General features: G+C 38.0%; 1 protein-coding gene across 1 annotated transcript in view; it reads left to right on the top strand.

Moving 5' to 3' along the window:
• LOC143018582 (glycerophosphocholine cholinephosphodiesterase ENPP6-like) overlaps nucleotides 1–6,125 on the top strand; it is a 77,395-nt gene extending 71,270 nt beyond the window's left edge. The window contains exons 8-9 of the mRNA XM_076174072.1: nucleotides 1,550–1,684; nucleotides 2,779–6,125. Coding sequence (XP_076030187.1) covers nucleotides 1,550–1,684; nucleotides 2,779–3,020 — 377 coding nt within the window. The 3' untranslated portion in view covers nucleotides 3,021–6,125. The remainder of the gene's footprint in view (nucleotides 1–1,549; nucleotides 1,685–2,778) is intronic.
• Nucleotides 6,126–15,000: the final 8,875 nt, after the last annotated feature.

Below are 15,000 nucleotides of genomic sequence, written 5' to 3'. Positions count from 1 at the left end.
GTTATGTATATATATATATATATATATATATATATATATATATATATATATATATATATATATACAATATATATGTGTATATATATATAATTATATATATATATATACATATATATATGTATATACATATACATATATTCATATATATATGTATGTATGTATATATGTATATATATATACGAGTATATATATGTATATATATATCATATATATGTATATATATATACATACATATATATATATATACATATATATATATATATATATATATATATATATACATATATATATATATATATATATATATACATATATATAAAAGACGAAAAGAATGGGAGTAGAATAATCTGGCTTATGCAGGAGAAAGTATAACGTTGGGCGGATACATTGTCGGCGTTCATAAAAGTTCTAGTCTTTAGAAAGAAAAAGAAAAGTGAAGAATGTAGATTAGGTTTAGATTAAAAGTAATATTGGAATCAACGTTTAGGGTTGGGATTGAAATGATGAGTCAGTGTACTGGACCGGAGATAGAGGAAATATATTTCTCAAGTCTTTCACTCAGGTGAAAAAATAATTTGACGGTACCTGGAATAAATATTAAGGTTGTAAAGCGAACCAAAAGGTAGCGAGATATCCGAAATAGATTCAATCCTTTTCTTGTAAAGAGCTGAATAAAGTGGCCTGACGGCAGATAGAATAAACAATGAAACTGAAAAAAAAACACAAAATTTGGTTAGATGTTCTTAGTTTCTGTTTGGGAGGGAAGTGTTATATCCATTTTAGCTTTGATCCTGATAATGACATATTGCAACACTCCTTCCATGGACGTGTTGTGATTAGGATGATCAACTTTTTCTTTTCTTTTCTCAGAAGGTCTCGATGCCACCAGGAGGTGTTAAAATGGGTTCTTGAGGGTATTCAAAAAAAGCTTTCCTCCCAATCCCCATTGAACAAAGTTTTTGGGTGATATCTAAAACTACATTTAGCAAACCACAAGGGGAAAATGAAGACACATACTCGTTTTCAGAAGTGACGGACATTGAAAAAGGATACATACAATATCTATCAATTCAAGTAGAAACCCCCATTTTACAGATGTCTTCTATTTTACACGATCGATTTTAAGACCATCCCGCCTGTTTTTATAAAAAAAAGAAGTTTAAGAATTGTTGTTGTAGTCAATAACTCAAGCTAGTAATATCCCCTACACATTCTTTGTATCTGTGGTTACAGTAGATCCTGCAAAGAGGTATATAAGTTTGGAAGGGTAGCATTTGCACACTTTATATTCATGCCCTTTCGTCAGAATATTTCTCAGATTTTCCCTGATTCAGGAAAATTCACCATGACTTCTTGTTAGAATATTCTTCATATTCAATCTGTTCCTACCCACATCATACCTTTTCGTCACAAAAGTCCTCATACTCTTCTTGTTCCAGACTACTTCGTCAAGTCTTCTGGTCATAACAGTGACCCCGAATGTTTCTGTTTCAGAGTACTTTTGCCATGTGTTCTCTTCAGAAGACTTCTCATACTTTCTCTTTTCCAGGCTATTTTATCATGCCTTCGAAGGACAATGCTAAACAACTTCCAGAGAGATTCGACAAGTTTGTCTTTTATGGTGCCCACGGCTACGATCCAGAGCTACAAGACATGAAAGGGATCTTCTTCGCCAAAGGTCCAGGTAAGGTCTTCGGCGCTAGAAGATAAGAGAACATCCAATTGGAAGCTCTCAGGTTTCTGACATGAACCCAAAAGACTTCGGTTGATTTTACGGACTAAAGTTTAACAGCGTTTCTATCCATATGGAACAAAACTTTGGTGACTCCAGCGTTTAGTTCATAAGAACACAAGTAGTCAGTGGTGAATGGAACACGGCCTAACTGGCAGAACTTAACAGAAGTAGAAAGATCATTAAGATATAGCAAGTCATAGGTACTTAGAAAGCCTAAACAAAACCGAGAATGGAACATGAGGTACAACCACGATTCTGACCTAACCCATATATGTTTAATCACCTGTTTATTAATCAGTTTGTTTATCTACTGATTTGTCCATCTACTTATTTTAATTATTTATTCATCTACTTATTTATTCATTCATCTATTCACCTATCTAAGAACATAGTGTTAGTCTGATGGTCTATGTCATATTGTAAGGTGACATTTAGATTATGGCAACACATCTCAAGGCCACACTTGAGCCACATTATAGTTTTGCCACAAAAATGAGGCCTGGGATGTGGCCGCGAGTTCAGAAATGTGTTGACAAAATGCAGACACCATCAACGTTACGATATCTAAGAACGTGGCAAAAAAGAAAATATAAAAAGATCTTGACATTCAAGTTTAGGTCGCATGACATTCACTCAACAGATTTAAATTACGTGGCGGCAAATAAAATAAATATAAGACTTGTAAAAAACAAAGAATTGCAGCCTAGCTCGACTTTGTGATTAAACACAGATGCATATTCCAATTGGCCTCTTACCCTTTATAAAGGTGCTGGCCGAGTCAAAGCACCCTAGACCTATTCAAAATCCATTTGTTATTTCTCCCATTTTAGTGCTTTGTTAGAGGCATTGATATCACCCTTTTTATGTCACTTTTGCCCCACCGACTTATTTTGTAGTATCAGTAGCAGTATTTACATAAACTTTATCATCACCAGACCTAGCACCACTATTATCACACTGTAGTCACACCACTTCCACCACATTAGTATTAATGATAATTATGCAAAATCAATTCACGCCTGTTCCTTTTCCCGTCTTTCCAGACTTCGAAAAGGACTTGGTTATCGACCCAATCGAAATAGTTGATATTTACCAGGTCCTGGCCCACGTCCTCAACGTCGATCCTCAGCCCCACAATGGTACCTGGGCCCACGTGAGAAAAGCCCTCGTGTCGACTGAGACTCAAGAGACTTACGAGGTCGCCGGTGGAGGTGGAAGTCGACAACAAAGCGTCGTTGGCGGTTATATGCTCCTAATGGCTCTACTGACTCTGGTCTTGGTTTAGTTTTGAAGTTGTTCATGGTAGTCTGGTGTGTCTTTTGTTGCCCCAGACACCAGGGAATAACAATAAGAGGTCCTGTTTATCACTTGGTATGATTTTGTTTCGATTAATATGTTGAAATCGACACAAACAACTATCTGCGGAAGTGAGATATGACGCAGGGTGATGCTTATGTGTCTTTGTATGATCATAAATAAAGGCAACATATCACAAGGGATGAGTTAGGGGGTGACTTTAGCTTTATAATTAGTGCTTTGCTACAATACGGGAACCTTGGACGAATAAAGAGAGAATGCATAGAAAGGAACATGGAGCAGAACATTTTATGAATTGTAAGTTCAGATGTCTTTGGTGGAGTACATATTATTTGAATGAAGTTTGATTCCCTACCGAGACATACACATTGTCCATGTTTTAAGATTACACACAGAAAATGAGTGAAAAGAGGAAATGAAATGAAATATTTGATAAAAACTAGGTCATTGATTTAGTGATATGTGAAATGCAGAAGAAAAGTCTGAAATTTATTTTGAGGCACTACAAGTGATATGGAAATTGATTTGCACTAACAGCAAGTGCTTGAATGATGAAATACGATACGAGAAAAGAAAAAAAAAAAAGATACAAAAAATACACGAAGCGACAGAACTTTTTCACAGCCGATGGGATGCCACAGAGATGAATAGAATCCCCTGGCGGTCAGAGGAGGAGAAGGAAAAGTGCCAACCAGTAAGGAAGGAGTCAGGAGAAAATAAGTGTGACAGACACTAAAGTAAAAGAATCCGGGGGACCAAAGAAGATCAACTAAGTTCCAAGGCAAGGTGATGCATCTTCCCCGCCGTTTTTCTGACCATAATCCAGGTTGGGCGGTTGCTTTGTCAGTTGTAGCGCCTCGTTTTTCATAGGATTTGGTCATCTTCTTTCGGCTTCATCCCCTTGCTTCTGTTGGTTCTCTGAGTCCTTCGTTCTTCTGCTGGGTCTTGTCGCCTTCGGTGTCCATCGTAGGAAGCTTTCCATGTCCATCCTCATCATGTGTCCGTATCATCTTAGTTCCTCTACACAAACGTTAAAGGGGCATTTAGACGGTCAAACGGTTTGACAAACCCGGTTTGTCAAACAAGTGTTTGAAGTGATGTTTGACCGTGTGAATAGAGTATTTGGTTGTCAAACACGTTCGACAAACGTGTTTGACGACCAAATACCCCATTCACACGGTCAAACATCACTTCAAACACTTGCCTGACAAACCGGGTTTGTCAAACTGTTCGACCGTGTAAATGGTCCTTAATGTTTGTTCCAAACCGAGCTCCTGGAAACAGAAGAATTCTTCTAAAGTCTCTCCTTGTTTTTCCTCTTGTTTTCGCAGCTCGTACTTTACTCGTGATTTTCGTTGTCCCTGTCTATATTCCAGAGTCATAGGTTAACAAAGGCTTTTGTATTATTTTATAATCAATAAACCTAACTTTGGATGGAATACTTTTTCCCTGAGCGGTAGATATGACAATCTTAAATTGTTGATTTGATTGCCAGTCCTATTAGTTAAATATGTTTTCATGTGGCATTTTTCACTAACTTTCGTACTAAGTACGTTAAAGTTTCCTCTAGTTTTAATGGGTTTCCTTCAATGTTTATTTCATTATAGTATCTTTCGAGACCACCCCTTATCACTGTTTATTTTCATGTCTGTGGATTTTAACTTGTCATTCCATTTGCCCATCACTCTTTAGAATACAACATGGGTGTTTGCTATGAGTGTAATATCATCGACGTAGGCTAAGATCATATTTCCATTAGCGCCATTATTCAAACTCTTCATATATTCATCCATGTACAAGATAAAAAACAATTAGTAATCTTCTCGTTACGTCCATACTACACCTTTATTATTCCTGTACAGACTCTTTACTGTTCTGACAAGTTGGGGTTTGGTCCCGTAATCTCCCCACATCTTATATCATAGCACTTAGTCAAAGGCCTTTTCTAGATCGACGAAGGCAATGCAAATATCATGAGCCCATTCCCAACTCTTCTTCATCGCCATCCTCATTGTGAAACTTAAATCTGTTGTACCTCTCTGTGGTCAAAATCCGTACTTGTTCTACTATCTTTCCTCTAGACTTCTTTCATATATATTTTTGGTGTGTGTTGATAGGATAACGCCTCTATAATTTTTGCATTCGTTTCGGTCATATTTCATATCTTGCAAATCAATTTTTTCCACCAATCATCAGGTCTCGGCCTTCATACCATACTACATTGAACATTCGATGGAGCTAAGCCATTATATCTTCACTGCCTTTCAGCATTTCAGTCGGGACCTCTTGATATCACAAAATGATAAAATCTAACCAAGGCCGAGACTAAATAAAAGCGATTTCAAATTGAAAGAAGACCACGATTTACTAAGGAAATCAGTGTTTCCATAATAGTTGTGATAGCCTCTATGGGTATAGAATCACTATCAAGAGAGGAAACATAAAGAACCGGCAAGAAAAAAAAAATAATTTGTACTTGTTTCGACACACGTAAAAAATAATGAGCGAAAATGGAAAAAACGTGGTCTCCGGTGTTGTGAGACCATTAATCAATTAATTATCAGTGGCTAAAGCGTGGCATAATGAATAGAAATGTGTATTGTGCAAAAAGACACATATTGACTTGAGTACCCGGTGGCTATATCCATACAAGAAGTGATGGTATATGCTCAGATTTAAGTGTTCTCAGCTACAGAGAGGACGAGAACAGTGAACAGGAGCTTCAACGAGAACATTGTTCTATTCAACACGACCCATGATGGTGATTCCTATAAACTCAAAGTTTATTAGTGAACATTTAGAAATGTTTTAGTTCACAGAAATCCCAACTGTATACACCCGTTATAACAGCACCAGGACCTGAAGGAACAACTGTATTTGCCTGTAGTCCAATCACAAATCAATGTTCAGTGTTACTCCATTTTTTTGAGAATATTTGTTTCATCATAGTTTTCTCTGATTGATCTTAATGTGATTCTCTTTTTAGCTGGATCTTTATCACGGGTATTCAGCTGTGTCCTGAATTAGGAGAATCTTTTCATCGTCAAGAGATCTCCATAAAATTAAGCCATGTTTCAGTTTTTAAATGAACCTTCAACATAGAAAAGAACTCTGGTGAAACTTTCTGAACATTCACAAATACTATTATTGAGTCTAATAACTTCATGCTGATAGTAATGAAATATAGATAAATAAAGTGTATTTTCTTCATAATACCTTAAATTACGAGTTTACATCTTGAAAAAATCTGAACGGAATAATAAAAGAAAACTCTATGGAATCGTTATACAAACTTTAAATTCCAACCTAACCTCTGATTCCATCTTTCTGATAAATTAGTTATCAGTGAATATCAGTTATGGATGAAAATTTGTTTATTTAAAATGTTCCTATAAACCAATTCTTCCAATAAATCTTAACTCACACTACAACCCAATACCCTATTCACATTGTATCTAGACTCTGACCCAGGGCAGAAGGCGGGATACAGGGATGACCTATTATCCGTGAGGAACTAAGATGAGAGGGAGGAAAAAGTGGTGAAGGGATGTGGAATGGGTGGGAGTGGAATAAGAACAACATAAGAATGAAGGAGACTGCAAGAGGCCATGAGGCCTACACTAGGCAGTTCCATGTCCATTACCACCTGTCATCCCCATCCATAAAGTTGTTTAACAGTTTTTTAAATCAGCTGATAGTTTCAGCGCTCACTATATGGTTACTAAGTCTATTCCATTCTTTGACCACCCTATAAGTAAACCAATTCTTGCCTATTTCTTTCTTAAATCTAAATTTGTCCAGTTTGAATTTATTACTGCGAGTCCTGCCCAGTTGTCTCAATATGATGACCTTGTTTGCGTCACCCTTATTAAAGCCTTTGATCTACTTAAATACCTCTATTAGATCACCAAGCACTCTGCATCTCTCCAGAGAGTGTAAGTTAAGGTGCCGAAGACTCTCTCCATAAGGTAAATTTCTGAGCCCATGTATCATTTTGGTTATTCTTCTCTGTACCGATTCTAGTGAATTGATGTCCATTCTATAAGACAGATATCAAAACTGTACTGCATAGTCAAGGATGGGTCTAACTAACGCTAGATAGAGTTTGATAATTACTTCTGCAGTTCTATTTGTAACCGTCCTAGCAATGAAACCTAATGCTCTGTTAGCTTTATTCCTGGCACTAATGCACTGTTTCCTCCTATGCTATGCTTTTCCTCCTATGCTATGGGTTTTGATTTTATTTAGTAGTCCCTGGTTGGGTACCTTGTCGAAAGCTTTGCTAAAGTCAAGGTAAATAACATCGTAAAACCTTATATACTTTAGTGTAAAAGGATAGAAGATTAGTTAAACATGACTTACCCTTGGCGAAACCATGCTGTGTATCACGAATCAAATTATGTCTCTAGATGTGTTTTCTGAGTCTATTAACTATTATTGATTCAAGCATTTTACCTAGAACTGATGTCAAACTGATTGGCCTGTAGTTGCATATAGACAATTGATTTCCCTTTTTGAAAACAGGAACAGCGTTTGCCTGCCCTCAAGCAATAGGCACAAAACCAGTGTCTATTGACTTATTAAATATTTCTGTTAACTGGACGCAGATTTCAAATTTACACTCTTTAAGCACTCTCGGAAAATTTTCGTCTGGACTCAGGGATTTTGTAGCTTTAAGTTTTTCAGTCTCCTTGACTACTTCTACCTTACTAATGATGATATTAGATAGTCTACTTTCTTCATCCCCACTGAAAATCGGATCGCAGTCAGGTACCTCATCTAACCTCTCCTTAGTAAACACTGAGAGAAAATATTTGTTGAACGAATCACTCATTTCTTCCTCTGATTCTATCATGACATTTTCGTGATTTTGAATTGGGCCTATCCATGTCTTATTTTTTGTTTTGTGGAGATGAAAGAATCCCTTTGGGTTGGATCTCGCCTGTTTGGCAACCTTAGTTTCATAGTTACGTTTCGCTGTGCGCGTATTCTTTTTTAACCAGTCTCGCCATATCGTAATGTTTGGATCTAAGGTGCATTTTCCCGTTTTTTATTCTTACGTAAAGTCCTCTTTTCATTCTGATCTCATGTTTCAGCCTGTCCGTCATCCATTTGGGAGCATTACTATTCTTCTGCATTGACTTGAGAGGAATAGATTTATTTTGTGCATTTAGAATTAAATCAGTTAGGTTACTATAGTTTCATCCAAATCGCTGACTTAGCTGTTGACCCCGCGCCCGCAAGTGACCTGAACTAAAGTACGCATACCCTCCGTGACCCGACCACTGACCGCGCTAATAACGTCCGGACTGACCGTGTATCTGACCTCGTCACGGCCCCCTGGGTCGGTCCCGTAAGTGATCAAATGTCCTATATACCTTCTCATCATATCAAAATTGGCTCTCCTGAAAATCGGTATTTGAACGTTATTCGTACTTTTTAATTCTTTCCGAATAAAATTAAATCTTATTTCATGATGATCGCTATCTCCCACTTTTACGTTACTTGTTAGGTGCTCATTATTAGTTAAGAATAAGTCCAGAATATTCTCTCCCCTCGTAGGATCGGTAATAATTTGTTTTAGTAAATTATCCTGCACCACATCTAAGAAGATTTTCACTTCTTGATCTCCTACTAAAGTTTCCCAGTCAATGTTTTTATAATAAAAATCTCCCATGATCACAACGTTTTTGTACTGGGATGCTCTGCGAATTTCATGAATCAGGGGATCAGTCTGCTCAATGCTGAGATTAGGAGGTCTATATAAGACGCCAATAATAAGTTTCTTATTCTTTCCTATAATCTCCACCCAAATATATTCCTTACTATCCTCTTCCTTAATCAAATTGTTGATAATACAGTTTATTGTATTTTTAACGAAAAGTGTTATTCCTCCCCCACTCCTGCCAACCATGTCTTTGTGAATTTTTTTTTTTATATCTTTCTATTTCGATTTCCGGAAGGAAATGTCTATCAGCCATATTGATCCTGGATTCAATAATAGCTATGATATAAAAAATTTGTACACATGCTTTACCTCGCAGTAAAGAAATTTCATTTATTACGATTCTGCTGTTTGTATAGAAAACTTTTAGTTTATCCTCCATCCACCTGGTTTGGTGATTCTTTACACAGTCCCTCACTGAGCTGTTTCTGTTGCCTAAACTATATTCCGATAATTCCCCCCACCCCGAGTCCCACAAAATCTACCCGAAAAAAGGCCTACTTCTTGCTCAAGGGATTCAGCAAGGAGCCAAAATCCTCTGGATGACAAGTGCACCCCGTCCCTTGTATATAGATGTCGACAAATGCCCATCTATTGGCCTTACAATATTTTGCCGGCCTACAATTCATTGCAATAGCACTGGAATACAACATGCCTCCAACTCTAAGTCACGGTAGGATTCCACATACAGCAGGAATCCATCCCTTATTCCTAATCTTATCTAGCGCATCCCGGAACCGCGGAAAACAATTCCTCACTCCCTAAATTACCTATTTCATCCCCACCAACAATTAAACGATGGGCTTTACACCTTCCCCGACTATACACTCTTTTATCCTGTCTCTAACATCACCTATCCCCGCCCCGGGGAAACACACCTGGGTCCTATGCTTCCTATCTTTATCGCAGAAGGCCCTATCTAAATACCGCTCCTAGCTATCTCCTACAAACAAAATCTTACCTGTGAGCATGGATCTAGCGACTGCCCTATCTTTCTTCTCTTGCATTTTCTTCGATTCTTTTTCTTGTAAACCCGCGAGAGCTTGAAATGAGTTTCTGAATTCAAGCGGGTCTGGTGAGAGCTTTTTACCATCTCTCCATGTTTTGTTTGTCACATTTTTCCACCCACGTTCTAAACATGGTTTATTGTCCGTGTTTTGGGTCTTTGAGCGAAGAACTCGATTCTTCTCCTTAAGGGCCTTAACAGTCTAAGTCAACAATTCTATTATGTAGATCACTGAAACTATTTCACTGTTTGAAGCAGCTACCCCAGTTGATCTGACCTGGAATGTGTGGTAGTGGGTATGTGTTTTTTGACGTGGCTACCTCTCTTATTAGAGGGAAAAATTCCTTGTTATATAGATAGAAAAATCTAGACTTTGTTTCATTTTCGTGCTACTTTTTATTCATAGACTTTCCTTAACCCATTCAACTCCGATGACAAGATGTCTTGTCATTTGGTCAAATAAAACAAAAAATCATAAAACACCAAAATGTTTGATCAAACACCAGAAAAATATGACGCCAATCCTCGCTTCGCTCGCAGCGAAGCGAGGATTGACGTCATATTTTTCTGGTGTTTGATCAAACATTTTGGTGTTTTATGATTTTTTGTTTTATTTGACCAAATGACAAGACATCTTGTCATCGGAGTTGAATGGGTTAACGGTTCGCCACCGTTACGTAACCTTTCATATTACTTCTACATACCGGATTGTGATCTTGCCGATTTGTCTTTTAATTAAAAAATTAATCAGGTCTTGAAGATAAAGAAGTTACGTACATCGACTCAGGTGAAAAGCCTTTAGTTGCAGTATTTTGAACGAAGTTCCTTGTGTCCCCAGTGTAGATCTACGGCAGTCTTGATGGGGTGTGTGGTCATGAGGTATTATTCAAAATGCTTATTGTAACGGTAAAGACGGATAAGCACAAGTCACTACGTGGTAGTACCTCGGGAAGGCGTTCCACATATTAATCATTGTGATACAAACTTGGAGTGCCAAGAGTTTGAATGGCCATCAAAATTCAAAGATTTTTTTTAGTAATTTTCGAAAGGGCCTTTTGATCCTTCAGAAAATACGCTTGTGCTGCTGTAGTTGGAAGACTCGATAATGATCGTGGATGGCCTCTTGAGTGTTTCATGCCCTGGTACATCCACTTCCTGTTTGTAACAATTAGAAGAACCTTAATTGAGTGAAATCATCCTTGTCCGCTGACCACTTCAAGGGTTATCCTAGCTAACACTGGAGGTTCTCTATAGTTAAAACGGGTCCCTGTGATCGAAAGAAGCAATTTGTGTACCGTGCTCTCGTACTGTGGCGTCAACGTTAATGAAATATGTTGAGCATATCCGGGACACCAATTGCTTGCAGGTGGTATTGTAGGGCTACGTAAGTTATTCAAGAGGGATTAGAGTTACTGACGAGTTTATAACAATATTAACGAAATCTTAATACAATATTCACTCCTTTGCTATCCAGTAGAGAAATTGGAAGGGGGCGGGGAGGGCAGATCGGGTGATGGGCCTACGCCAGGAGGCGCATAGCTGTGGCCGAAGCCGTCACCTTTGCCCTAGGTGCTTGGACTATCGGTGCAGGTAGCAGTCACTGCTGGGAATCGGGTGGGAGAGCGGGATTCGAACCCACAACTAAGCGATTGCGATACTAGTACGTTTCTGGTTACGTCACCAGGACTTTAGGAAGGGAGAGTGGGAGGATTAAAGAAAAAGGTACCTCTTGGTATTGGAGGAATCAATCGAGATATGGTGTGGCCCTTAAAAGGGGTGCCTGGCGATAGTTGGAGCAAAAGGAAAAGTGCCATGAAGTAGGCAAAAGACTAAATCTTTATTAGTTAAAAAAGTACGCAGTGTGTACTGGCAGGAGTGAACAAGGAAGGAGATGATGTTTATAGAATTATATAACAGAAGACTGTTTTTGCAGGTGAATACCGCATATGAAAGTAATCCATAAGGTAGGTGGTGATGAGTATATGCCTGGAGGCGTGTACCTGAAGCCGAAGCCACCACCCTTGCCCTATGCGATTCTTGGATTGTCGGGGCAGGTAACACTCACAGCTGGGAATCGGAGAGTGCGGAATTCGAACCTATAACTTAGCAAATGATAGACCAGCGCGCTTCCGATTGCACACCAGCGCACTGCCAACAAGTAGAGTTCTTATGTATTTTTGAAGTCCTCGAGTCGAGAGCCTTAAGAAGATCTATGGGAATCAGGAAGATCTTGAGGACGCAACTTACGTTTGGTTATGGCGAGAACAGATGTAGACACACAACAGAGGTACTCCAATCCGCTAACGTGCAAAGATCTCGTTTCTTCTTGCAGAGATACATAGGGTTCATGGAGTATCTTGAGGACCCACAGACACTCTAATACTATTTATTTACAGAACATTAGTTAGATTCTTTTCAACTCCAAGAAGACAACACGCACAACACCCCCCACTCTTTTTCTGGTGATATTAGGTCAGTAGTGCTATAGAAAATCTACGGTCGGGGCTAACGGAGACATCTCGGAGCTGGAGAAGTAGTGAAGCCCTTCAGAGTTCACGAAAGTCCCTAAAGCCCCCAAAGAACAGCAAAAATAAGTTCGAGGCACCGTGACCTTATCTTAAGTCCCACCCATCCACTCCAACGGAAACCCATGAAATACACAAGAAAGGAAAGACACGAAATACCCTTAGACTTTCTCCTTTTGTCCATGGCTCTTCTTAAATCTACTTAGGACCAACGGTGGGCTGGTGGATTTCCTCCCGAGGTAGAGGTCGGAGAGAGTCATCCCACCATAAAGGGCTGCCGCTTCTTTAATCCGAGCCTAAGATCTTTATTTTTCTTCTCTCTTTTCGTAATTGTTTTCGTAATAAACTTTTCAGAATTTGTTGAATGGAATACCTTTCGTGGTTGTAGCAAAAACCTGAAATACAAAATTCCGAAATTTCAAATTTTGCCCCCCCCCCAAAAAAAAAAAAAAAAAAAATCGAATGACCTAAAATTGTACAGTATTTAGAAACTTGACAACGAAGAGTTCCATCGTAGCGCATTCGGTTCTTTGCACTTGGCAGTTCAGTTTTTAAGTTATTTACTAAAAAACAAATTTCTCAGACTATTGTTAGAACTCCCCAGCGAAACTCGCATTAATTGTCATTGTAATCAGCTTGTCAAGATACATGAAATGGTATAGCTAAATCTTAAAAACTTGATCAGTCCCACCACGGTGGGGGGGGGGCGGTTACGTTGTACAATATAAATCTTTATACACAACTATACATGATAAAATGTTCTATCAGTGAACGTTAACTTGGCGTCATGATTGCAAAGATCCAACACATAAGGTGATTTATTGTTTCTTGATAGTCCTGATTTAGATATTCTTTTGTCTTTGAATTGCGAAAATTACTCTTAAAACACTTAAATCATAATGAATCACACACCGTTCAAAAGCAAATTGATTAGGCTATTTGAAGATCACTCAGAAACTATATTCAGCAGAGGGGAAAAACTATACGCACAAACGGACAAGTGCACAGATACATAGACAGACAATTAACATAAATGATAATGTGGATAGGAGGTAAGGAAACACGGGCTGAGGGAAATACTTTTATTACTGACTAGTTTCGCCTGAGTGGCTTCTTCAGAGGAACATAGTTTGAAGTCAAGTTGGTCAATATATATGGCAAAAGAAGTCAGGAATAAAAGTATTTCCCTCAGCCCGTGTTCCCTTACCTCCTATCCACATTCGTCACAATGTATACACATAAATGATAATATTAAATTAGGCATATTTCCAGCAGAAAGGGTTGGAACAAAAATACAAAGACGGAACAGATTGTCTAAGGAAGGAGCAGCACGGAAGCAGGAATTTTAAAAACGATAAAATACTTAATTGAAGGAAATTCGGATGTAAGCCAGAGAGATCAATAGCAGGAGGAATAACGCTCGAATTATCTTAAAGATTTTCTGATAAAAAAAAATTCGCATTTTTTTTTCTCGGGGGGGAAAAGGAAACAACATCACCATCGCTTAGAAGGAGATGAGGTACAGATGAAAGTGTTTTTGGAATTGTTGTTGGCTAGGTGCCTGGAATCACATAAATATCTAGAAAAAACAATATTTTGACGCTTCTTATTCATGTGTTTGGCTTAGCGAACTATGGTTTTTGTAGGGTTGTGAGCAGAAATAAATTGTTTACAATTTTCAGGAGTTTGAAGAGTAGCCTACGATACCGTTTGTTGGCTAAGCCTTGTCTCAGTCTTATATACCATGATTCCATGTTTTAGTCGATTTTCGTATGATTTATTTTTGATATTTGGAATCAGTTTTGTGGCTCGCCATTGTACTTCTTCCAATCTGTCAATGTCTTTAATGAGATTCGGTGACCATACGGAAACAGCATATTCCAAATGTGGACGAACTAACGATTTATATTGCTTGTTAATGAGAGATGGACTTTTGAAGTCAAAAGATCGCGCAATCAATCCTAGAATATTGTTTGCTTTCTCAGAGGCTGGAATATACTGCTTGGATGATTTGAGATCGTTACTGATAATTACGCCAAGATCCTTTTCACTATCCACTTTTGTTAACGAATTTCCAAATAACTTGTAATCGTATTCATTGTTATTTTTACCTATGTGCATAACCTTGCATTTACATGTGTTAAATTTCATTAGCCACATTTCAGACCATTGCTGTAATTTATCTAAATCTTCTTGAATATCTAATTGATTTAAGTGATCATTTGCCATTCCGCACAGTTTTGTATCATCAGCAAATTTGGAGACAATAGATTTTAGTCCGTGGTCTATATCATTTATATATACTATGAATAGAAGTGGCCCAAGAACGGAACCCTGAGGAACTCCACTTGTAACATTTTTTCATCTATAAGTTTTGCCATTTAAAACAACTCTCTGTTTTCGATCATTCGACCAATTTCTAGTCCAACTTAATTGGCTACCACTTACTCCGTGTAAAGCTAATTTAGTAAGTAGTCTTTCGTGTGGGACGATATCAAAAGCTTTTGCAAAGTCTAGATATATTAAATCTATATTGTTTCTTTTGTCATAATTTGAGATGATTGTTGTAGAATTCGAGTAAGTTAGTCACGCAAGAACGTTTCCGTCTGAATCCATACGGGCTATCATTTATCAAAGAGGCCTGTAGTTATTTGGTTTCTTGTTGTCACCTTTTTCGAATATGGGAGTAACG

This window comes from Oratosquilla oratoria, chromosome 35 (genome assembly GCF_046742065.1).
Source record: "Oratosquilla oratoria isolate Oo_2021 chromosome 35, ASM4674206v1, whole genome shotgun sequence".
Lineage (NCBI taxonomy): Eukaryota > Metazoa > Arthropoda > Malacostraca > Stomatopoda > Squillidae > Oratosquilla > Oratosquilla oratoria.
The sequence above is the reverse complement of the archived record's forward strand: the minus strand, read 5'-3'. Positions and strand labels throughout refer to the sequence as shown.